The sequence below is a fragment of the Cetorhinus maximus genome, chromosome 13, assembly GCF_964194155.1.
Source record: "Cetorhinus maximus chromosome 13, sCetMax3.hap1.1, whole genome shotgun sequence".
NCBI lineage: Eukaryota > Metazoa > Chordata > Chondrichthyes > Lamniformes > Cetorhinidae > Cetorhinus > Cetorhinus maximus.
In genome coordinates, this window is record NC_135891.1 from 45,937,851 (window position 1) to 45,964,580 (window position 26,730).

General features: G+C 42.8%; 1 protein-coding gene across 1 annotated transcript in view; it reads right to left on the reverse strand.

Annotated features, from left to right (window-relative positions):
• The window catches only part of LOC144688593 (nuclear factor of activated T-cells, cytoplasmic 2-like), a 174,374-nt gene extending 148,994 nt beyond the window's left edge, over positions 1 to 25,380 (reverse strand). The window contains exon 1 of the mRNA XM_078555353.1: positions 25,082 to 25,380. Coding sequence (XP_078411479.1) covers positions 25,082 to 25,142 — 61 coding nt within the window. The 5' untranslated portion in view covers positions 25,143 to 25,380. The remainder of the gene's footprint in view (positions 1 to 25,081) is intronic.
• Positions 25,381 to 26,730: the final 1,350 nt, after the last annotated feature.

Sequence of the window (26,730 nt, forward strand, 5' to 3'; positions counted from 1 at the left end):
CAGTGTACTCCACACCTTCAGTGGTAGTGGATGCGATGAACCAACGTATACTGCTCCACAAAATTTGCTTTTAGCCAGAGCTTTGAGAGCTAAACCTACAACTATTTATTTTAGTTCCCCCAGGCAAATTCAAATTATGGTAAACAGCAGTTAGGTCCAAAACTGCATATGAAAACCAGTCTTTCAAGCAAGCATGTCTTATTAGCATAGCAGCCACTTCATGCCTGTTTTCACCCTTCCAGCAAAATAGCCCCCAATGTATATCTAATGACTTCCTGACTCTATCTACCAGGCTATAAGGACCATGTCTTTCAACTCAATATTATAAATGATATAAAATCCTGTCAAAATGAATGCTTTTGTGTATACTTGCTCCAGTGCCCTAGACTAATTTGTTGTGGACTTCACCTTTTAATGGTGAGTTCTAGTTCAGACTGACCTGTTAGGGAGAGGCCAGGTGTTTCCCCATGGAGACAGAAATACCAGGAAGATAAATCTGTGTGAGCCACTCTCACAACTCAACTGATTGCTGGGAGCCAAAGCGGAGACCTTCAGGGCAGCTGGGGCAGAGGAGCCAGCGATGCAGAAGCTGAAGGCCTTCAAAATAGCAGATGCATGCTTCTGGCCATTTGAGGTGCAGCCTGCCCACCGCCCTATGCTGAGAAGGTGCTAGCATGGGCATTCTTTATGTACACTGGAAGTATTGACAGTCGACAGATTGTGATGCCAAACATTCTCTCAAGCAGCAAACGTGCTGTAAACTTGGACGATGTAGGTTCAGTTGATGCCCTTTCCCAGTCAATCACAGCTGAACATGTGTTCAGCTGCAAAAGGGGGAGGCTCGCCTACTAGGTTATTTAAAGGGCCAGCTGTCCAAATTGCTGCTTGAGGTATTTTCAACTTACTTTTCCTCTTGCAAAGTTTATGGAAGTACATTCAGTGACTTTGTTGGATTCTGAAGGGAATGTTGCTGCCTCTTGATGGGGAGGTTTGAGAAGTTAGCGACCTGCCCACAGAAATCCTGCTGCAGTTATAGAGGCTGTAGTTACAGTCTCTCTTGGTCTGCAACACCACAGGGAGATGGAGCTGAGACTGCAGAGGGGGGAAGCTTTACACAGAGGGAGGAGGAGGAGGAGGAGGAAGATGAAGAAAGTAGGGGGAAGCCATCTGGGACCTCTCATTCTGAACGGGCTGATCATTAAAGCCAGCTGAGACTACGGTTTCCTTAGGATTACATAGGATATACCACACAGAAATAGGCCATTCATCCCGAGCAATCCTTGCCGGAAATCAACCCCTCAGCATCACTGCTCCAAAATTCCTTACCTTTCAATCCTTCTGCCTTGTCTCATCACAGTGCCCTCTTGGCCAAAATCATGAAATAAAAGTCACCTTTGAGGGCCAAGCTTTGGGCTGCACCGCCTCAGTATGGGTGGCTGACAGGCAACAGTAAGGGCACTGGTAGAGTGCTAGTGGTGGCAGCATGAATGCTGTCATCCTGGGAGACAACAACATGTTTGTACTCCACGGAGCCACTGACACTCCCCAGGACAGTGATCCTAGTGATCTGCTGGGGTACAAATTGCTGGACTGCTGCAAGAGCCTGCAAGCTTCTTTGAACACTGCGATCTGCAGGCAAGATGGCAGCAGCCTGAGTTTACATAACAGGAAGCATTCATCTCATAAACACTGTCTAAGCTCCACTGCAGCACTCAAACATTGAGTGACCTCTGCCTGTGCTGCAATAGAAGCTGAGACAGCAGCTACCAGATACTGCATCATAGCTGGATCCAGAAATGCTGTCATGGAGTTGACCACCACTTCCAAGCTGGAAAGGGTGGACTCTGAAAAGCCCTATGCCAGGTTGGAGCCAGACTCCATGCTCCTGTCTAGTGACAACAGGCTGTCTGATGGGCTTGCCAATGCACCAAGTATCTTGGTGTGCATGTTCATCAGCGTTATCCTATAGGGACCCCATCAAAGTCCTCTTCCGAGTCCCTGTAGCAGAACATCACCCTCTGACTCACTACATCCAGAGCCTGACTCTACACCAGGGTCTGTCACAGCTGTGATGTGGAGCACAGGCTCCACTAGCAGACTAAGGGGATGCAGGTGTGCCTGTCCTCCTCCAATTCTGTTCTGCTCCTTCCTGTTAAGGCCATCTCGTCCTGCAAGAGGGAGGGTAAAATGTCAGTGAGTGCGCCACACTGTTTGGATGATGTTCCATTCACAACAGAATAGCTGGCGGTGTGTGGAGACAGCGAGAAGTTGGTGTAAGGTTGGTAGCATTGGAAGGGTTGTGAGGGTGAGGTGGCGAATCTGGGTTTTAGGTGTGTGTCCTGAGTGTCAGGGACTGCTGGCGGTTGAGTGGTGGGACTGTGGTGCAATGAGCAGTGTGATGTGGTGAGTAGGAGATGTGATGTGAAAATGCATTCACTGACCTTGACCACCCATGTGTTGGCCTCTCTCTTCCTGTCAACCTCCTGGGCTAAGGCCTACATTCAAGATTCTCAAACCCCTCTCTCTTCCCTATTGCTCCATCTGGAATGCTTCTCCATTGTTATGATGTGGCAGATGATGTGTGCCAGGTGGATCCAATCCACAAGGGAAACTTGATCACGTGGTCACAACTGCTTTGCAAATTGTATTTTATTTTGAGATGCGTGCCTTGAATTCAGAAGTAATAAGACTACCGCGACTTAAGAGGTTTTTAGAAAACTAAATTAAACATTTATTAACAAAGGAAAAGGTTTCAAGCACATACATAGGTCTACAATTTGCTACTATAATAACTCCTAAAACCCTTAATTAACCTGACTCCCAATTACACCTCCATAAAGGCAACAGTAAAAACAAATAGATTTAAATAGAACAAGGCAAAGCCACACATTACCCTGGACAGTCGCACTCAAAATGAATTTTCTCAGCTTCCGTTCCTGTAGACAGTAACTTGATGCACAGAGGCTGGAGACTTTTCACACTTGTGTTAGATCTTAAAATGTCTTCTCTTACACAGCTTCATCTCCTTTATACTTGTTTCTCCCTTTTAATGCAAATTCCATTGTTCCAATATGCCTTTGCAACTTTACTTTTCTCGTAATATAAATCTTTCATAGTACTAATTTTATCAACAACCTTTGGGAAAAATAAACACACTGTTTGGCTTGGCTTCTTCTGGCTAGGTGTAACACTTACTGTCTCTTTGAAATTCAAACTGCTCTAATTTATCTAAAAATGCAAATTTTCCTTACACCTCGCATTCTAAAGCTTCAGCTATGTTTACGTATTTAGCATTTCAAGCCTAGCTTCTTGTTGATAACTCAAAACCTCCAGACCAACTGTCTCCAATTCAATTAAATCTCCCCCACACACACACATACACAGAGAAACTAATCCAAACCCCACTATTAACCCACTTTTACAATAAATCACAATAATATTATGAAAGTTATTATATTTTCATGACATCCATACATTAAATTCCTCTGGAGACAGTCAGCAGCAGCTTCCTCACAATCATTGCAGTTCTCCTTTAAGAGGCACAGGCTGTGTTTAAGAGGTGCAGGCTAGGTGGGTCACGTGCCAGCCATGCATGCTGCTGGGCCCCTGCTGAGTGCTCAGCCAGCCAGCAGCACAGCTTGCCTCTGGCTAAACAATACAATGATTCAGATCAGCAGGCAGCAACAAGCTTGTGTGCTTCCTGCCTCAACGGGATTGGGCATGGGCTCATCATGAATTGTGACACCCCCCCCCCTCCTCCTGCACCTTTAGCCAATTCAGCATTGTGGGCAATGTCCTCTATTAACAAATATATATATCTCATCCATTAGCTAGCTACAACAGTTACGTACCAACCAAAGCAGCCTTCACACTCAAAACAATTGGCATGAACCTCCAGTTGTTAAGGAACACCAATGGGCAGTATTGAAAGTGACCATTTGAGTCTGTTAACTTTTTTGTAATGACCAAGGATTTGCTGCAACTCTACTGCTCTCCTGGCAGCCCACATCAGAGGCTAGATGCCTTTCAACTGTGTATTTTTTTTGTGCATCGCTGGCTAGGCCAGCATTTATTGCCCATCCCTAAATTGCCCTTTCTTCAGAGGGCATTTAAGAGTCAACCACATTGCTGTGGGTTTTGAGTCACGTGTAGGCCAGACCAGGTAAGGATAGCAGATTTCCTTCCCTAAAGGACATTAGTGAACCAGGTGGGTTTTTACAACAATCGGCAATGGTTTCATGGTCGTCATGAGGCTTTGAATTCTAGATTTTTATTGAATTCAAATTTCACCATCTGCTGTGGTGGGATTTGAATCCTAGTCCCCAGAGCATTACCTTGGGTCTCTGGAAAAACCAGTCCAGTGAAAATACCACTATGCCACAGTCTCCCTCATGCTACAGGATATCTTATTTTAATTTTATTGTTCTTCATTGACTTTTTGTTAAAGGTCTCAAACCCAATGCAATGTTCTGCTCAGATATCATCCTCACAAATATTATAAAATTTCACCCTATGAAGTGATATGATATGGGTCAAGGGAAAACTACAAACCTGAAAGGCCTACAAATCCTTGCAAAAAGGACAAGAAGAAAAAAGATTGAAGACTCGCCTGAGAAAAGAGCACTGTGGGTGCTGCAGATGCCAGCTGCCACACAGATATCTAGATAGCAGTGAGTACAGGTCACAATCTACAAGCCAAACTACTGAAACAGTAACAGAACCAGAGCTTAAGGTGAGCATGAAGTCTACATTGCCACTCCTAGAACCTTTCTGAAGCATTAAATGCTTGCAACAGGCTCAACTCTGCGACATTGGAGGAAGCAATTCTCCAGATACAGAACAGCTTCAGGTTTACATAAGGAGGACCAGAAGGGACAGGCCAATACTTTACTCTACAAAGTAGGGGCCAAAGCAGATGAAATTATTCTTTGAGCTCAGTTAAGGAAGCTCTCCAGGCATTCAGTGTTTGAAAAAAAATGATAATTGAACGAGCAAAATTTAATGAGGAGGCAAAATCCTGGGGAATCCATGGACTGATTTATAAATGACCTGTACAGACTCATGAAAAATTACAACTATAGGATCTTCAGAGATGAATTAATACCCAATCATGTAGTGATTGGGGTCTTAGATGAAACTCTATCACATCTATATACATCTCAGTACTCTACACAAGGTTGAACTTCTACTTCTCACCAAATCTCAGTCTCTTCATCATGTGCCATTGCATCATAGTTACATCAGTAGTTGCATCAGTATCAGGTGCTCCTGATGTTAACCCATTACACATCTCCCCCTTAGTCTTTATCCCAACTATATACATACTCCTACATTTCCTACATGGTGAACTCTGGATTTTAACCGTACCACCCTGAGCAGTAAAATTCTAGATGTGCAATCTTAAAGTCAAGAAACAGAAAAGCAAAATACTGCAGATGCTGGAAATTTGAAATAGAAACAGAAAGTTTTGGACTCAGCAGGTTAGGCAGCATCTGTGTAGCGAGAAACGCCTCTCCACATGTGCTGCCTAACCTGTTGAGCACTTCCAGCATTTTCTGTTTTTGTAGTCAAGAAATGTTTTCACCAATAGCTAAGCCAGTTTGTCAAATGTTACCATTCACAGACCACTTCAACCTGAAGTTCAAGATTCAATTGACTCTTCCTAGACTCAGTGGGGGAGAACTTGGTATGCCATTTGTTTATAACCTGGCATAAAATGGATATGCCATATATGCCAATTTCTGGTTGCAAGGGCCTTTGCCTAGCCCAGATTTTTCAGTGAGTAGCGAGACAAGAACATGTCCAAATTGGACAATATTGTTCCTCCTATGAACTACCTCCTGGACTACAACTCGTACCTGCAATAGGCTATTATTTCCTGGTGATGGAGAAGGGCCAATCTCACATGGTCCTCTCACCCATCAGATTAAGCATGGAAGGTATTGCTACGCTGCTTGGTTCATGCCTGGAAATGGGTGAAAATGAAATTTCAGATGTTAAGTCAGGATGATTCATTTTGACAACAGCATGGAATAATGTCTGGGGACCCACACCCCAAGATGGGAGGGAGAGTAGCTGTTTCCTTTGACAAACCTACTGGTGAATCACAGAACAGGGAAGGAAGCCAAAGTTTAATGGGACAGCCCTCCCAGTTTCTGGGAGCAGAGAGAATAAAAAGATAATGGGACACATGCAATGGCCAGTCAGCCCAGTTCATTCCGTGGTCAGACCTTAGCCTTTTGAGGAAAAGGTCACCCATTTTCAGAACTGATCAGAGCCAGAAGGCTGTCCAGAAAAAAGTTAGATGACTCACATGGAACAATGTGGCATGGTTTATTGGATTTGTCACGTACAAACAGGGAAGTAATGTAAACAAAGTAACTGAGATTTCAACTGTTACTTTGTACATTCACTTATTGTCTGCAAATTCAAACAGTTCATTAATTTGCATCTTTCATCTTCTCACTAAAGGGTTTCAGTCTGCCTACAGGAAAAGTGCAGGTGAGTACACAAGTGAAAGAGACAAAATCAAGTTCAGATCACAAAATTGCTATGCCCCTGGATTAGCTATCATGTGATAAATGGACTTCTAAATTTAGTGCATGGCCACCACATGGGAAGGTCCAGCACTAGTGAACCTAGGAGAATATTTAAGGCAGCCCCAAAGTTTGTAACAAATGATCAGGAGCCTCCACTGCACACAAAACCTTAAGTTGCCAGTATCATTCAGCTTTTCATGTGGGAAATTAAATGTCAGTTTCATGTGAGGCCTGGTGGTGTGCTCAGTTCAAATTAGGACTAAACTGACAAATGAAAGTGTGTTAAATGAAACACATTCTCAGTCCAGTTCCCAGTGAGTACAAATTTACTTACAGCACAGAATTGCTCATAATTTTGCATTAATTTAGCAGACTCCATGCAAAAGGTCATAAATATGGTGTGTTAATAAAACTTTCTTCCACTAATATTCACAAATAGAGGAAATGCACTTCATTACTGATGCAGGGCACACATCGATGTTTATGGGTTAGAAAAAAAAAATATACCTGCTTTTGGCAATGTGCATGAGATACATGCCCAAACCAAGAGCCTGAGGCCAGCCTAAAATTTCATCTAAATATTCTGGGTGCGTTTTCCCTCCACAAGCACTATGCACTGAAAGACTATCATGTACTTTTATATGGTGCTAAATACAAGTCAGTCTTCATCAAAGAAGACGACTTTGATTTATACATGACGACAATGTTTCCTGAAATTCCCGATGACAAGGTTTCCGGAAATTCCTGATTGTTTAGCTGATTCCTGTTTGTGGAAGGTGGCTGATACACATGTTTACCTACATAAAACGTCACTGCACTCTTTCAGAGATGCATTTCAATGCACTAAGGTGTCCTATAAATAATTAGTATTCATTCATCAGTTGGAAAAGGCTCCATGTAAAAATTAAAGAGAAATGCTGGATATCAACAAGGCAGAATCTCACTGCAATTTCAGGATTTTAGTTAAAAATCTCCACAGCATATATACCCCCCAATGCAGAAAGAAGATCAAAAATTCTAATATTCTATCATTTCTTAATTATGACCACCTGAAAAATCTAACTACACAGCAATTAACGGGTATTGTGGAATAGTTTAATTCAATACTTCTGCTTATATCATGAATTGCAACAGCATTGTTCAAATGGTTTAAATCTTTTTCTGAATCATACAATTAAATTACTGCTTTTAGAAAGCTTGAGGCTATCTGCTCTTTTACAACATATGTACTGTTCATTTGGGATCATGGATGGTAATTAGTTTTGGGTCTAATTCTGTGCTAGCAACATCTGTCAATTTAGGGTACCTCGTTATCATGTACAATGATTCTCAACACTGAATGAATAATGCTTGTGATACTATTATTGCAGGTTTGCCAAACAAAATGCAGATTACTACTGGCCACTATCACTTCTAATTGCTAAACAATATAGAGTTTCAAACAAAGAGTGATGAGCTCTGAAGAAAAGTCATACGGACTCGAAATGTTAACTCTTGTTTTCTTCTCCCTCCACAGATGCTGTTAGACCTGCTGAGTTTTTCCAGCATTTTCTGTTTTTGTTTCAGATTTCCAGCATCCGCAGTATTTTGCTTTTATCTAAAGAGTACATTGTATTTGATTTGTACAATGTACAACATTTAAAATTAAATTCAAAAAGATCCATATATAATATGCATTCTCTTTTAACAAATTTAGTTTATCTCTGTACAGCTTTCAAAAGATTAAAGATTTCAGCTGATAGAAAATTATCATAAATTAAAGTTCATTTATTCAAAATATATTTGTTTAGGATCTGTTAAAACGTACAGACTTCAAAAAATGATATTCAGTGCAACAGGACAAAATGTCACACTGATTTTATTTTGTAAGCTGTAAAATATGCAGGTCAACAAATTAATATTTTATAATCTTACCGCAGGCTTCCATCAAACAACAGACTACACGCGTCTGATAGTAAATCTTAGCAGCTATAATGTACTTTTAGAACTGTATCATGAGAACAAAGATGATAAATTAATATTTAATTATTAAGGAAATTATTTTTGATGCAGCTTACTTAGTTTTTTTGCCTGAAGCAAAATATTTTGCATCATTCTAATTTATCTAGAAATTAGCCTTGCTGACAAAATATTTATGCATTGTGTATTGCATGCATTTTTAATACCTTTTCAACCAATATGGGATTTTACACAGCTAGAAGAATATGAAATACAAAAGACATAATTAGGCCAAATTACATAGCCAACTGTTGACTGGGATTTTGCGGTCAATGGCAAAATGATGACACATGCCACTGAACTCAAAAAAGCTGTCCACAAAACTATAGCGATCTCTTTTGATCTCTTTTCCTGACAAATTCTCCTGGCACCATCTATAGGAGATCCCTGTGTACAATAAATGATGTCATCAAGCAGGCTAAGCTCCGAATCACACTTAAGAATTCTCACAGTCAGCATATAAAGAGGTAAAAATCACTGATCATTGTTCACTTTTCAAATCATTTTACACAGAGCAAAATAAAGAATGGTACTACATGTGGAATTAAGGTATAAGTAGAAATATTACTAACAAACTTTTAAATATATATTTATTCTTAAAAATCTATGAATTCTGTAATGGAAAATATGAAATCACACAAATACCATATGTAAAATTATTTTCAGTGCCTGAGAGATTGCTCAGTGATAATTATGACTTTGTCCACTGTTAAAAACTCAATTATACCTTATTCTACAAGGTGCAACTTTTTCAAAAGATTTTACAGCAAGAAATGGCATAAAAAGTGGAGGCTTGTGTCAAATCAGTGATTTCTGGATGATTTCCATCTGTAGGGATTTCAAAAGAACAACGTGAAGCAACAAGGATTCGCTGACAACAACTTCTTCATTTCCATGTTAACTGTACATGTGCAAATACCAGGATTTTCTATCAGTTTCATGGACTAACGCCAGTGAATGTTTATAGTTTCGCCATCCTTACACCTGTAAAACCAAAGTCATTGGCCCCGTCACGGGCGGGACCCCCGTGGGCGAGGCAGTGCCCCAGCCAGAAGTCCATTGACTTGCGGCAAGACCGGAAGATCGCGGCTGCGGGCGGATGCGGAAAATCCTGTTCAATTTCACATAAGGAGGTTATTTCCTCATGTAATGTTATCAATTTTTGTGATCATGATAAGCACATTTTTTTTAAAATTGAGGCACAAATGGGATCATGAGCAAAAAAGTTGACTACCTAAATATACCCCTTCTACTCTTCCCTAATTCACCTATTGCTCAGGGTCATGAGTTTCCTTACCTGAACTAGTACAGCACTTCCATTCCCCAAAGAAAACTATCTTTGTGGCCTTTTTTGGTGTTACTTCAATTTAGTGCCAATCAATATTGAGTTACAAAACCTTTTCTGTTACAGGATCACATCTGCATTAGATGGAACCCTCAATTGTAATTTTCATTTTTCTTCACTTTGGATCTGAATCCAGATCTTGCAAGATTTCTTGGTTAGCCACAGTGGAACACAAGAAGGAATTATTAATCTTTCAAGTCTCTAAAAATATTGTTGAGAAATTCACACAGGTAGAGTTTTTGTTTGTTCAGTATTAAGAACATAAAACTGATATACCCAAATCCAGCTAAAGACTTTCACTACAGGCTGACAAGAGCCAAGGCTTAGGAGACCCGTGTGTGTAGGGGTTCAACCAATTAAAACCATGCAGTTTATTAGCATATATAGTATCGGTAAGCTTCTTGCCATTCGTCCAGCCAGGACCACTGACTTGCTTGGCCAACTTCTCATTAATGAGCCAGCAGCTTTGTCATTCATGAACATTGCTCTGGAATACTGGCTCAATTACTGAGTCACTCATACAGGCTGACTCAATTTTGGTGAACAGTATCAAAAAAGATAAAGATGAAGTTGAAAAGAGATCTAGGGATCTTCATAGGTTTGGGACCCGATATGCCCATTGTGGAATAGCCATTAACCGGGCAAATAAAATGCTAAATTGTATTGCCAAAACAGTAGAGTATGAGTCAGAGGAAGTCAGACTCAAGCTGCTTAATGCATTAGTCAGACCATACTTTGACTACAATGTCCAGTTGTGATCACTGCAACACAAGCGAAACATTCAAGCCCTGGAAGCAGTTCAAGGAAGAGTCATGAGGCTGAGCCTTGAAATCCAAGTAGTGAAATGTATGAATCAGTTGAAAATTAATATGAGCTACGATGGGCCAAATGATCTTCCTTATTTGTATGCACCTTTGATTGCTGGGTATATTATTTTGAAGCAACCCCAACTCTAAAATGACCTTGAATACATCCCAACATGAAGGATGGTCACACGTCATCAAGTGGCCAAGTCTAAGAAGAAAACAAATGTTATAACTAACTGTACCACCCAGTCCCTCACATATCATAAATATTAAACAGTTAACATAATTTTCCATTTCTTTTGTATTTCTATGAAATTTAGTACTGAGAGATACTTGGAGCCAGATTTTCAAATCGGGGTTGGGAACCTAACGCCTCCACACCTCACACCACAACTGCCTTGCAACTGCCCAACTTGAAAAGATAAAGAAACAGCAAAACTCTCTCTTTGAATTCTGAAATAATTCCTATGTTTTCTCTCTACTGCTCATTCCATTTATTAAAACATGATCTGGAGGTTAACTGAAGGAACAACGTTAAACGTCAGCAATTGAAACATTCTTTTTATATAGCAGAACAACAAATTAACATCATAGGCACAGGGAAATACCATGACAGGTTTGTCATTGCAAACTGGAGTACAACATAGATTTTAGATCAGTTTACAACCTTTTCAAATTGGGCAATTTCCAAATTATGACGTAAGAATAATGGACCCAACTAGATCATAAAGCAGTTATAGCCTAGAAATTACTGTATAGCATATTAGTATACAAGACGATAGACTGCTGGTACCTTTAAAATAGTAGGAAGAACTAGTTCCAGTTATTTGCGATTTGCCCAATTTGGAAGCCTCATAATGATTGGAGATTAGTGAATTAAATTCCTAGTTTTGTAATACACATTTAAATCCCATGTGCTTTTTTTCATCCAATTGCGAACAGATTTACTGAATAAACTGAATATTGGAGCAATTCCCTTTCCTCTTTATCCCAAGCCCTCTAAAGATCAGGACCTCATGCTGAATGGATAATTCAATATTTCCATTTGAATAAGAAAGTTGTAAACAGTGAAATTTGTTTTACATGCAACTTTGTTTAGAAAAAGTTCTCTTATGAATTCCTCTTGAAATTAATTTATCAGAAAACGGCAAATTTCAAAAGGGATTTAGTAAAGCTAGCACGCATGACTGAGTTGACAACTGATTTAACATTACCTCAATGAAACAACTGTGCAGGGTATAGGTGATGCTGGGTTCCAAACCATACTTTAGCAATAGACAGGGAAATCCAGTACGTGGGGAAAAAAAATCAAAATGACCTTTCATAATTTTAAGGTGTTTGGACACTTGCTCCCATATCCTAATCCTTATGGGAAATATGAAGTGGATTTGATTTCTAAGTCCCTCTGTTTGGCGTTTATTTAGAGTAAGAATTGAAAAGTGGATGTAAGGTGTCAGATGTCATATTTATCTGTCTGAGTAGAGAAAGTTAAAATCATTAAAGTTGTCAGCTATTGGCCCAAGGACAGTGGTGCATTTAAAGCTGGAGAGATTTAAAACTCCCACCCACTCAGCAGGGCTTTTATCAGCAATATTTATATTGACACAATGAAATAGTTTTAAGGGTAGTTCACCAAGTTTCAGAATATTCAGCTTGGAAATCAATGTGATTATTTGAAAGAGGGATCCGATGACATTTATACAAAAGCAAAACACTGCAGATGCTGGAAATCTGAAATAAAAACAGAAAATGCTGGAAATATTCAGCAGGCCAGGCTGTATCTGTGGCGAAAGAAAGAGATTTAACATATTAGGCTGTTGAGCTTGAGTGGAATTTTCCACTCTGGAGGCTGTGTGTGGTGGCGGGCGGGAAAGTCAGCGTGATTCCCGTTGGGTGGCGTGGTAGGTTTTTGTGCCCGATTTTCCGCTTTCGAGCTCATTAGTTATGCATCAGCAAGGAGCTCGTCAAATCTCAGGGTGGGGTGGGCAAGAAGTCGCCTGCCCTGCCATTACCTTATGGAGTCAAAGGTCCTGACATTTAAATGGCACCCGCACAGACATTCACTCGCTGCAGGCCAGGTGTGTTGTTTCATTCTGGTTCTCAGTGGTGCTCAAAAGAACCAAACTCTCGGCTCCATGGTTCAGCCAGACCTCCCTGGGGATTCTCCTCCAGGCTGTCCAGGAAAGGCGGGAGGTCCTCTTTCCAAGGGATGGGAGCAGGAGATCCACTCACTTGACCGTGCCATCTGAAGCCCGCATCGCCTTGTGGAAAGACCGGCTCGCCAGTCTCGAACAACCCCCAGCGATGGAAATTCTACCGGATGAAAGCCTTCCCCCAGGAGCTAATTGCAACTGGGCAACCTGGAAGTGCCTTAACAGACTTAGGACTGGTGTAGGTCGTTCAAAGGCGTCACTAAGCAAATGGGGATATACAACCAGCCCGACAACTTGTGAATGTGGAAATGAGCCATAGACTATGCAACATCTCCTGCAATGCCTATCGCTAGAGGAACTCTGCACTGTTGCAGATCTTGCCGAATTCAACAACAAGGCGCAAAAATGTGTCCAGTTCTGGCTGGGCCATGTATAGAATGTCCGTGGACACGATAAGAAGAAGACCATGCCGCCCTGGGAGGAGATCACCAGTGCCAACAGAAAAGGACCACCCTTCAGTGCAGGAAGCGAATTAATCATCAGATGCACTCCACTAGGATAAGTGAACCTTCTCCTCACTGCAAACTCACACTCTCAAAAGACATCAGGCAGTCTAAGGGTTCGAGTCCACAGAGATGTCACACATGACCAGCAGATGGGACATCAGCACTGATTGTCTGCCAGCCACTTTAAGATCCCCACCTCACGTAAGATACAGCACAAACGGCATCTTAATCCCTTGCTGGGGAGGGCTCAGCACACACAGCAGGCATGCATTCTTCTGAAATGCTCTTTCATCTGTAGTGCTCACAGTCAATCCACCTGTCTTTGTGCAGGTCAAGATCGCCCATAATCAGCGGCAGAGAGCCAAGGCTGCAGGGGGTACCCCAGAGCTGTGGGCACTCTCGTCCCATGAAGAGCACGCTGCAGATCTGGCTGGTGAGGACAGAGATCGTTCCTTCACAGAAGGTAAGATCAGACTCTCCCAGCAAGCCTATGAGGTTCATCATCATATACAATCGACTACATGTGGACAATGGCTGTGAGTGACCTATAATGTAGGAGCCTGCCAAGCCAATCACTAATTATCTCTTCTCTCTATTTCAGCCACCAGCAAGAAAAGGCGGAGGAAGAGTTCCCGGAAGTGCCTAAGCCCCAGCCCCCAAAGCACCTCGGATGACGATGCAGAGGGACCATCAGATGAAGACCAGTCACTGCGTTCACCTGCACCCGCTGCCAGTGCAAATACACACACCTTGGCGGGTCCTCATTCTACAGTAGGTGTGGCATCACGACCTGGTGGTCACCTCACAGACACATGTCCACAGCAGGTGGAAGCAGTGGCAGCCAGGCTCTCTGACACTCAGAGGGCTGCTGGAGACCAGGCCCCTGCAGAGTCTGAGTTCGATGCTAAGCCTCTGCAATCGGCCCTGAGAAGTGTCGGAGATGCAGAGACAGGCAGGGGAACATCAGGCAGGGTTGTCAGAGGCCATCAGCAGACTGGAACAAAGGATGGAGGAGTCTGTCCACGTTCTGTCTACTGTCGTGACTTTGGCATGCGAACACATTGAAGCCACCATTGGAAGGGTGGCAGCAGCCTTGGAGACCCAGGTCCAGCGGAATGCACTGTTCCTACTGGAGTTGTGTTTGGAGAGGCCCTCAGATACCCAAATGTTATAAGTATTTGTCATGACCAACATTGGAGTCTTTTTACCCAAGTGCACTTTGCAATGGCGTTTATTGTATAACTGTGAGGCTTTGGTTATAGTGGTATTCATCATCGAACACCATAGCCTTTCATGCCTTCCAGCAATGTTATTTTGGCTCCACTTTTAAGGCTGAACGTTATTCCTTTATTAGTTCCCATTCTCCGCATGCATGACGCTGAGTGATGGAAGTTGGTTCCTCTTGGTGACATTTGAAATGTCTGCCAGGCAGGAATGTTTGTGAAGTCAGAGGTATGTGCTCATCCTGATAAGGCCATCTACTTACCTGTGAGGATCTTACTTGGTTCCTGAATGGCTGCTTAGTGTTGCTTCACAGAATCCCTCTGTGAAGTCACAGAATGCAAATCAATATGGAATTTATTGTATGACTGTACACTCATTGACTTATGGTACATACGAGAGGATTGGCCTTTGTGAGATGGACAATATCGAGGATTTTAATGGTATGAAAGCGATGCTCCGGCACATCTCCTGGGTGCTCAATAGTATTAATGAAGGGAATCATTTATCATTGACTGCTGTTTCAAAACTGACTGGGCCACATCTCTCCCAAATGTCAAAGCAATGCAGGATGTAAACTTGGCAAGCTTCTGACAAATGTAGGGTAATGAGTGTTTGGCAATGATCACACGATAGTCCTGCTGAACTACGTTCTGTGAGGACAATGCTAACTTGACTCTCAGCTTTGTGTCCATGCTGTCTTGTGACAGATCACTGCATTCTGATGTCCAATGGCATCTTGGGGCTCAATATCAAGATGCAGCCTCTGCGTTAATCATGCACATGAGCTGGCGTTTGGAGAGATGTTGCTGTCTGGATGTGGCTCCATTTGAGATGGTCAAGTGCTAACCATTGATGAATGTTTTTCCTCTTACAGCCACCTTACTAAGCTTCTGTCACACTGGCATGAGTGCATCTATATGTGCAATAGCATTTCAGCCTCTTGAAGAATGCCAAGAGTTGGTGCCATGGTTGAAAAGACTGCATTGTGTGTCATTGCTCAAGAATGTGCGCATGTGGAGTACTAAGCACATCCCACAGCAGCGACACGGTCCCTAGGCTACTGCACCTTCAAGCGGTGGCCCCATTGTTAGGGTTGAAGGTGATTTATACCTTCTCCTGGATCATTGAGAGATTGATTAATCTTTTGTGACATGTTGAAGATGACAATGAAGGTGTTGTCTTATCACCTGCATCAAAGCATGAAGAGAACTGCATTAATCAAAATGTGTCTTCACCTTATTCTTCCTGGAATCTTGTGGCTATGAGGATGTCACGGAAAGATTTTCCACATTGTGCCCATGTAATGGCATCATGGGGCTCGGCTGAGTCCTCGCCCTCTTCCAGATTCATTCCCTTTAACACCCTCTTCATCCAAGCAGACATATAGCTCCTCCATGTCTCCTTGAGACAAAACATCCCCCCTTTGCAGCGCTAGGTTGTGCAGGATGCAGTGAACAATGATGTGCATGACACTCTCTGTGGTGAATATTGGAGAGCCCCGCCTGACCGGTCCAAACATCTGAAATGCGTCTTTAAGGGAGCAATAGTCTGCTCTGTTAAGGACTTTGTGGCTGAATATGCAGCATTGTTTCTCTCCGCAGTTGCACAGTGTGGGCGACAAACATGCAGCATTAGCCATGTCTTCAGGGGGGATACCCCTTATTACCACGGCGCCAACCCTCTGAGTGCCAATCTCCCTCAAATATCTTTGGCACCTGGGAGTGACTCAAAATGTACGAGTCGTGTGAGCTCCCTGGATAGCTGGCACAAACATGTTGGATCTGCTTTCGGTGATGACAAATTAGCTGGACCTTCAGAGAGTGAAATCCTTTACTATTAATGAATCTCACAGGCTGTTGCCAGGAAGCTCTCAAGGTCACACGTGTGCAGCTGATGTTGCCCTGCACTTGCAGGAAGCCTGAGATTGCAGTGAATCCCACAGCTCGGGCAGCCTGGCTTGCTTCAACCATGTGGAACTACATGTACTGCTGAGCTTTATTGAAAAGGGCATCAGTCACCTCCCTTAAACATTTGTGTGTCGCCAATTGTGAAATTCCGCAAAGGTCCCCTGGAAGGATCCACAGGCAAAAAAGTTCAGTGCAGCGTAACCTTCAGAGCAGCCAGCAATGGATGCCCTCCAAGTCCGTGCGGCCTGAGTTCCTCATGGAAATGTGGCGAATTTGAGCTATCACATCCCCAGACAAGCAAAGGAATATGCAGCACTGTCTTTCACTAATCTCCATGTATGAGCTGCATCTTCCATAAACCCTTGGTCGCACCAAATGTCTTTGTGGATTTGGCCCCTCCTCATCAGCAGTTGGGTCTTCCTGGGGCCCTGCTAGCACTTGTTTCTCAGGGTGATGGTCTTCCCTGAGCTGTGCCAGTAACGGGCCCTTCTTCTCCTCATTCTAATTAAAGCTATCAAGAAGGCAGTGTTGCCTGCAGTCTGCATTCTGCACCTCCTCCTTGTTTCTGTGAATGGATACAATTGAGCAATCAATGGGAGTTCCCGTTGAAAGGTCTCCCTCTATATACAAGGCAAATATGCATTCTCCATCCCTTGACTTTCCCTCAGTCTGCACTTCGCATATCAAGGCCAACCCTTGCAGGATGATATCATCCTGGAGGATGACAGGTGGCTGATCTTTCCCCTCAGACCTGACTGCGCATTCATAACGAGAGTCTTAATTCAGGTCAAAAGACACAAGTCTTAGGAACCACAGTCAGCCTTGTGTTGGTTGTCCTATAGTTGTCTTTACAACAATTATGGATACCCTGTCCTTGCACTTATGGCCTGACTGCATCTATGGTACCTTGAATGCCGTGACCAGTGCACTGGGAAAATGGAGGTTTGTAGGGCTCGTGCTGCCCCTGTGCAGCAGACGTGGCCATTGATATTTTTGACCCTGCATCCATTCTGACCTGCCTCTATAAGGATGCCAATTATGACCATGTGCATCTCAGCACCTAAATGTAATGGATTCTCACCTGAATGCACACAATTAGTAAAGGAACCAAGCTCATTCACTGTGTGTTAGACCCTTGAGTCCAGCACTCAGCTGAGCCATGCTCCCCATGGTTTGAGCAAGACAGTTATTGGTGCCCCTTCAATCAGCCAAGATTTGCTCTGCTGAACTCCTCCCGCGCACTCTGAGACTCCTCCCCAATCAATTTTTTTCTAGCTTGTTTTTCAAATTCCCTCATTGTAAGGTGAGCTTGAAAATGGTGCTGCTGACCTTCATCTGGGAGACCAGCTTCCAACCTCCCGCTATCACCTAATTCCCCTTCCTCCTATCACTATCCCTGTTACCCTTGAACTCATCGTTATCCATGTTGATACTTTCTTTGATGTCCCCATAATCCTTTGTCAACCTGACCCCTCCCCTTCTCGAGGCCACATTCACCCTGACTTTCTGGGACCACAACCCCCCCCACCCCTAATCTGATCATTCATTACCCACCCCATGACTTATCGACCTACAAGATGCAGATAGCTCCCCCAACCTGTGCCCTCTGCCTCACAGTACCTAAAATCCCCAGGACCAATTTCCTTAAGTGACTGACCATGCCCCACACATACTGTGCACGACAATCACTGCCCAGGCAGGCCTTCCCCTGCCCAGGACCAACCCAGTCATGCCATGCAGAGTCCTCTAACAAGGTCCACACAGCCCCAGGACAGTCTCTTCAACATGCCCCTGACAAGCGTAGCTTCAGCCCCAGGACAATCGCTGGCTCCTTCTTGGACAGTCTTATCATTCTTGCCCCAGGACAGCCTTTCACTTCTACACTCTGTTCCTCAACCACCCCATAGTCCTGCCTCTGTCTTCCTCTTTCATGCCACCTCCCTGCCAGCCCTGCTGCCATCTCCCCCATCCCCGCTGGTATTACCTCCCCTGTGTCCAGCCTTGGTGCAGCTTCTGAGACAGGCACCCGAAATCTCGCAGCAATGCTCTTAAAGGTAGGCGAAAGCAGCGTCTACGTGCCTTGAAGTAATTGATGAAGTGAATCTCGCCAGCTATAGAATGGTCTGTTTCCCGGCTGTATAATTATCCATCGGTGGGCCGCTTAACTTGGAGGGGGGAAAGTAATTCCAGAGAGTTGGCCTTTTAATGAGCATTCATGAGATGCAAATAAGTGCAAATTGGTTCCTGGCACAGATCAGTGGGAAACTCGACCCGCCTTTAACCTTCTAAAGTCAGACAACAAAATTCCAGACTTTTTCCATCACGCCAAATTCAGTGCCCTCACCTGCCATAATTCCTGACGTTGGCAGGAGCAGAAACTTCTGCCCCTTTTGTCAGAACTGGAAAAGGTTAGAGTTCTAACAGGTTTAAAAGGTTTAAATCTCATCCACAATCAGGAAAGAGTATTTTTTGTTAAATTTTTCCTTCTAAGCGATGCAGTAATAGACTTAAATATAACAAGTGGGAACTGCAGCTTTAGTCATTTTGCTTTGAGATATGTTGTTTAAAAAGACGCGCACATCTTTATTTGGACTTTATTTACACATGTAAAATGGATGTTGTACATCCTATGGGATTCTTGATATATACAAACTCTGTAAACATCCTGAGCCTCAATTACAGATTTGGACCCCAAAGCTCAGAATGGTCTGGTGTAAGGACTGAACCTTTCAACATTTCAATGGGAAGTGTGTAGCAGAATACTATGAGTTTATTATATAACCGACATCCCAACAAATACATTGTAATATGTACAAAACATATTCTCACTAGGTGAAACAGATTTAAGATAATTGGCAAAAGAACCAAGAGGAGATGAGGAAAACGTTTTATGCAGTAAGTTATGATGATTTGGAATGCACTGCCTAAAAGGTAGTGGAAGCAGATTCAACTGTAACTTTGTAAAGGGAATTACATTTGTATGTGTAAAAGTAACAATTGTAGGGCCATTGGGAAAAAGGCTGGGAAAGGCACAATGAGCCAAATGGCCTCCTTCTTTGCTGTACGATTCTACAGATAAGGCCATTGGAGTTTAGAAGAATAAGAATCTTATTGAAACAGAAAAGATCCTGAGGGGAACTGACAGGGTGAATTAGGAAAGTATGTTTCTCCTTGTGGAAGAGACTAGGATGGGGGAACACAGTTTAAAAATAAGAGGGTCTTCCATTTAAGACAGAGGTGACGGTGTAGTGATATTGTCACTGGACACGCAATCCGAGGGCCCCAGGCTCAAATTCTGCCATGGCAGATGGTGGAATTTGAATTCAATAAAAAAAAAGGATCTTGAATTAAAAGTCTAATGATGACCATGAAGCCATTGTCGAAAAAACCCATCTGGTTCACTAATGTCCTTTAGGAAAGGAAATCTGCCATCCTTGTCTGGCCTACATGTGACTCCAGAACCACAGCACTGTGGTTGACTCTTAAATGCCCTCTGAACTAGGGGGCAACTAGGGATGGGTAATAAATGCTGGCCTGGCCAGTGATGCCCACATCCCATGAACAATTAAAAATAGTTTTTTCCCTCATTGACCTGTGGAATTCTGTTTCCCAAAGACTGTTGGTGGCAGGGTCATTGAATGTTTTTAAAGCTGAGTTACATAGGTTCTTGATTGACAAGGGAGTCAAAGAAGATAGACAGGAAAGTGGAGTTGAGAACACAATCAGATCAGTCATGATCTTATCAAATGGCGGAGCAGGCCCAAGGGGCCAAATGGCCTACTCCTGCTCCTTGTTCGTATGTATGTTTGTATGTACGGTCTTTCAATCTGAAGTGATATTGCCAATGGAAAATAATTATCAATAATTCACATTATTTTATATCTACCTTAAATTTAATGTGGAGTCCATGAATTTCAAAGACAAAAGGGGCGTTTAAGGCTATGCCCTGGAGACTGACAGCAGATAGAAACCTCCAACCATGAAAGTGGGAAAATCAGGATAGCCCTGGGTGAAACAGAGTTCAAATTGAGTGTCAGAATGTGCTACAAACAATAGGAGAAGAGACTGGAGTGCTTGAGAGAATTAAAGTGCAGGAGGTACTAGCACTCAAGGCTCAGGGGAGTTCTAAAGTGTACAATGTCTCTGCAGGGATAGAAAACCACAAGGCTGCAGCTTCTGGTTCATAGAGGATGTGAAATCTGCTAAAGAGAAGTGCAGTGAGATCCTTGCAATAGGTTACAACTCATTATAATAACCTGAAATCACATCAGACTACTGGTCATGTGCAGTGAGAGGCACCTGTACTGTCGCGCATGCAAATATCATGGGGTGTGTTTTGCAGCCCAACTTTGTCTGTTTGATTAGAAACAACGAGATGCATAAAGCCATTTGCAAACTCTTCATGAGGGCTTCATTGCTTCTTAGGTCTAGAGTTTTATAAAATAGATTGTTTTTAAACTAAACTACTTTATTCGACAATTTTCTGCTTTGCTTTTGTCATTTTATTCCTTCTCTTTCACCCTTGGCCTGATGCTGCGTTTGGGACCGTGGACACACACATCCTGTTGTCAAGTCACAGCCCCTGAGGTCAGCAACCGGGAGTCAATATGGAATATCCAGAGGTGACTTCACTCAGATTGTCCCTCGCTGGGAGATGCTACAATTTTCACTGGACCCCTGTCAGTGGCTCAGGTTGGGAACTGAGCAGAACAGGAATCCCACTTCTTCATTGCCAATCCGTGACACTGAGTTCTTGCAGACTTCTGGTGACACTGCGTTTTTTCTCTAAACAGAAACCTTCCACCATCAGTGTGGTCTGTTCTGAGTTAACTAACCCCAACCAGGGTAGAGGGGTTGGGAGGAAGAGCAAGAATTGATGTAAAACTCCAGGGCAGGGAAGAGTTAAACTTAGCCGGGTTTCCCTTTCCAATGATTCCCACTAAAAAAGTGTCGAGATTGGAATTTCCTCATTTATGGTGCCAGTTTTCTGGCTGCAATGGAACATGCACGGGTGCTGTACCACTAAATCCCCACTCATTCCTGCTATCTTAGCAACCTTCCAGCATTATTTCTGATATACAAATATGGGTATCGTGTTTTAATAAGTTTGTAATGATGGAATGTGATTGCACCCTCCATCATTACTGTTTTAGTAAGGCTGAACATAGAAAACCGGGCAGTTACTTTAATATAATGCAGGAGACACTTAAAAGAGAAAATCAGGAGATGAACCACCCCACTTCAGCAGTAAATTTCAATGGAGGCAGCTGGATAGAGAACTTTCAAGATGTGGTGTGGCTCTTTAAACCAGAAGCTTGCTTAAAACATTTAAATGAGCCTGCCTTAACAATGTTTACCAGGGTCAGTGGAGGGTCACACAGGAAGAAAAAGTCCTGCACCATCACACTTCTGCTGGTAGTGTCATCTGAGATATAGAAAAAATCCTGGCCTGTGTATCTAAATATTGTATGGATGCAAGGTCAGGCTCGAGTGCGATGGCCCCCACAGTTGAATACTTTGCCAACATTCACTGCCTAGAATTACACAAGAATAATCATTTGGCCAAGGCACTGCAGACCTAAGCTAGAAGAGATGATGGGAGGAACAAAAAACGCATTCACCACTGATACTTTTTGAGGTTCTGCCCAAACAATTTTTCAGAAAATCATGCGTTCATACTCTAATATACACACACACACACACACACACACACACAAACACACACAAGTTCACCTATACTGGAAACTATTAAGTGCCATATAACACAAGGCAATGCAAACAGGTCAAAATAACAGAGAATACAGATATGCCAATGCTTCCAGCAGAGCTACAGTGGTGCAAAACTGCTACAAAGCTGTTTGTGTGGGTCAAAATCCTGGAATTCCCTTCCTAACAGCACTGTGGGTGTACCTACACCACATGGACTGCAGCGTCTCAAGAAGGAAGCTCACCACCAGCTTCTCAAGGGCAATTAGGGATGGGCAATAAATGCTGGCCCAGCCAGCAAAGTCCACATCCTGTGAATGAATTTTTTAAAAATCACACCTCAATTTAGTCTACTGCATTTGTTGCTCCCAATGCGGTTTCCTCTACATTGGAGAGACAAAACGCAGACTGGGTGACTGCTTTGCAGAATACCTTCGGTCTGTCCGCAAGCATTACCCAGACCTCCCTGTCGCTTGCTATTTCAACACTCCACCCTGCTCTCATGCCCACATGTCCGTCCTTGGCCTGCTGCAATGTTCCAGTGAAGCTCAACACAAACTGGAGGAACAGCACCTCATCTTCCGACTAGGCACTTTACAGCCTTCTGGACTGAATATTGAGTTCAACAATTTTAGATCATGAACTCTCTCCTCCATCCCCACCCCCATTCCGATCCCCCATTTTTTTTACAATAATTTATATAGATTTTTCTTCTCCCACTTATTTCCATTATTTTTAAATGTATTTCCATCCATTGTTTTATCTCTACCTTTTAGCCTATTTCAATCCCTTCCCTTCACCCCACCCCCACTAGGGCTATCTGTACCTTGCTTGTCCTGCTTTCTACCCTTAATTAGCACATTCCTTAGCTAATATCACGACCTTTAACACCTCTTTGTCCTTTTGTCTATGACATCTTTTGGCTATCTCCGTCTATCACTGGCCCTCTATCCAGCTCTAACTGTCCCACCCCCACCCCCCCACCCCCCTTAAAGCAGCTTATATTTCACCTCTTTTCTATTTTTACTTAGTTCTGTTTAAGAGTCATACAGACTCGAAACATTAACTGTGTTCCTCTCCGTAGATGCTACCAGACCTGCTGAGTTTTTCCAGGTATTTTTATTTTTGTTTTGGATTTCCAGCATCCGCAGTTTTTTGCTTTTATTTTATTATAGCACATAAAACCCCATTTCTTTCAACAGCTCTCCTATTCCAAACAATATGCGACCAAGGTTGAAACAATCAATTAACCTATTATTAAAAGCGCTTATTGGACTTTTATACGTCACAAAAAAATGATCATTTTTTTTCAAAATGTGACTTAAGTCCTTTAATGAACACACAGATATTGAAAAGGGTTGTGCACTTTAAAGGTGACAAAGAAGCTGTAACATGCCAGAGAGGGAATGGTAACAGAATGCAAAGAGTTACACTGTAGTTGGGTGGTTGGGGTTGGGTGGGGGGTGGGATGGTGGCCAAAGATTATCAAAGCTGTCAAAAAATGTCAGGGGAGCCAGAGAGAGACTGAGAGACAAGTGTGTCTGGGAGTCAGTGAGAGAGACTGAGTCAGAGTTTTGTAAGTCAGAGCCAGGTTGATAGAGACAGACAAAGAGGCTATGTGAAAGTTAAGAGTGAGTGACAGAGGCTGAAAAAGTGAGTCAAAGTGAGAGAGGGAAAGTGTTAGAGTTAGTGAGAGACAGAATCAGAGAAAGTGTGAGAATCAGATGAGAGAGAGGCAGTGAAAAGGTGTGGGAGTCAGTGTGAGAGTGCGTGTGTGTGTGTGTGTGAAAGTCATTGAGAAAGACTGGATGGAGGTCAGAGACAGAAAAATAAACTAAGAGTGCACGTGTGGTTCAGAGAGTGTGTGGGTCTCAGAGTCAGTGATAGAGAGGGGAAGTCAGTGAGGGAGACAGAGAGAGACGGGGGAGTCAGATAGTGCGTGGGGTCAGTGAGAGAGACAGAGGAAGAGAGTCGGAGAGTATGTGTGGGTTAGAGTTGGAGAGAGTAAGACAGAGAGCCAGGGAATGAGAGTGAAGCCACAAGGGGTTCGGATTGGATGAGGCAAAAAGTTATGACAACCACCACCCACCACGTTGCCGGCAGCGATGCTTAGAAAGGTTGGAGAAGTGAATGTGTACAGACTGTGGAGCTGCAGTATCACTGGGGAGCGATGTGATGCTGTTTTACTAACCGATCCACATAGAATTCTATCACAAATAGAAATAATCCAAAAATACATCTAAAAAAAACACTGGAAACTGCGCGTGGATACTTTGCTCCTGACTCACCAATGTAGAAACCGCGGAGTCATGGAAACGGCTAGCACTATTTGTTACGGACACCCATGTGTTTTCTTTGCGATGTTGTTGTACATTTTCTATTTATTTACTCAATTTCACAAAAGCTGCCTTTTTTTTAAGCTTTCTTTCGTGCCGTCTCTTTTCAAGAGGAGCCGTCTGCAGCCAGCAGCCTCGCGTCAGCACCGCTGGGGGAGGTTGCACATCTGGAACTCCTTACAGATGTTTCCAAAAATGTACAGATGCATCATTAAAGTGACAATTACTAAAATATTAGCGAGAATTCTCTCCGTTATACTTTACATAGTTTAGTGGCAAAGGAGTAAAAACAAAAGATGCAAAATTTTTTTTTTTTTCATTTCCAATCTCGGTGCCTTCAATTTTACAGTAGATTCATGCATTCTAAATTCTAATATTGCCCTGTTGAGAATATCATCACCATTCAAAGCAAGAGGATACATGTTATTCAAGCCCCCTGAACTTTTCCCATTAATGTCATGACCACATTTCAGTTCTGAAATCGCTTTCCAGATTAGCTCTTCACTTCAAAGGGTTAGGAACAATAAAAAAGAAACTTAATTCCAGAAGTAAATCCCATACCTTGATCCATAGACCTCATGGTGTGATAGGGCACCACTCTGCAGGCTGCTCCCCTGAACATTTGCAGGCAGAACAGTTAACATCAGTATCTCAGACTGGAGTTTGAGTGCACATCGCAAGGTTGCGAATAAAAGATTCTCTTTTCTGGGAAAGGCAAGACAGGAGCAATCCGACTCTGCAGTCCGGGTCCGAGCTTTCCATGCGCTGCACTGACTTTCTTCTGTCCCAGAGCTTACTCACTACAGAGGGAAAACGCCACTTCCTTCCCAAGGATCAGAGTGTTTATAGTTTCGCTCCAGTAAAATAACGGGATTCCCTTTATGTTTCCTCCTGTTTAGTCCGTTGCCTTGACCACCTTGGCATCCATCCCGAGCCTGAACTAAGGGGTTTCCTGCAAACTCGTAACTCTGGAATCCATTACGTCGCCACAGATAAATGCCAAAGAATTTTTTGTGGGTTTCTTATTCAGAAATACAAGTGCTTCATTGTCAAATGTACTTCTCAAATCTGAAGGACAAAGAAATTAGCCTTTTAAAAAGAACAGTCAGATACATTTTTACAGGCTCTATATCCCTATGGGAATGTTGAAAAAAATCGCCCTCTGTCTATCAAACCAAGTTTATTTTTTGAATTCTTCATATATCAGCGTCCCCCTCCCCGCCCCCCCTCCAATTTTACTTTAGTTTTTTTTTCATATTATTGTAACCTCATCTAAATCATCTCTGAGGCCACCTTCAGAATTCCGTCTGTAGTTTTGAAAAAGATTTTGGCGCCTTGGAGATAATTGGGAGAAGTTACAGGAATAATGAGACGATTTGGATCTCGGCTCTGAGGGGAAATTCAGCACAGTTTATATTTTAATAAAGATAAAGGGGAGCGTGAGAGGAACCATGGTGCAACTTTTCTAAATGCTGAAAAGAAACGTGTATCACAGATGCAAGCACATGGCTTAAACTGGGTGTGAAGAACAGAACCAAAGAAAATGAATGCAAAACGTAAAGTTACACAAGACTTGAAGTGTTTTTTTAGATTTTGCAGGTGAATGCACCATGTTGTGTAGGTTCTGGGTTAAAAGATATACCGATGGCTAGATTTTCTACCATTGGCTGTGAATGGATGACAAAACCAGTGTCAAATCCCCTTTCCTACTCAGTGAGGGCAGTAGTTACAAAACTGCCATTGGTCTCAGTGTTCCCCTGGGTTGGGGAGGTGATGGGGAATCATTGAGAGTTGCTGCTTCTTTTTGCTACTAAGTAACCCCCATTGGAAAATATGCCTAAGGAGAAGATCAGGAGCAGCTGTGAAGCTCTCTTACACCCCCACCCATCCAGTTACATGGCATGTTGATCTCATTTACTAAAATGACATATAAAATACAGGCACCTGGGCTCCTGAGAGCATTAGAGAGTAAGAAATAGGAGCAGGAGTAGACCATATGGCCCTTTGAGTCTGCGCTGCCATTTAATAAGATCTTGGCTTAGTCTCAACCTCTCCATTTTTCTGTCCAATCTTCATAACTCTTGACTGCCTCAAAATTCAAAAATCTATCCAACAGTATCCTAGGATATTTAACTACAATTAAGGTGCAAGTGCAAGTTGTTGTTGTTCTACAACTGGCTAATAGATCAATGCATTAGGAAAAGGGAAAA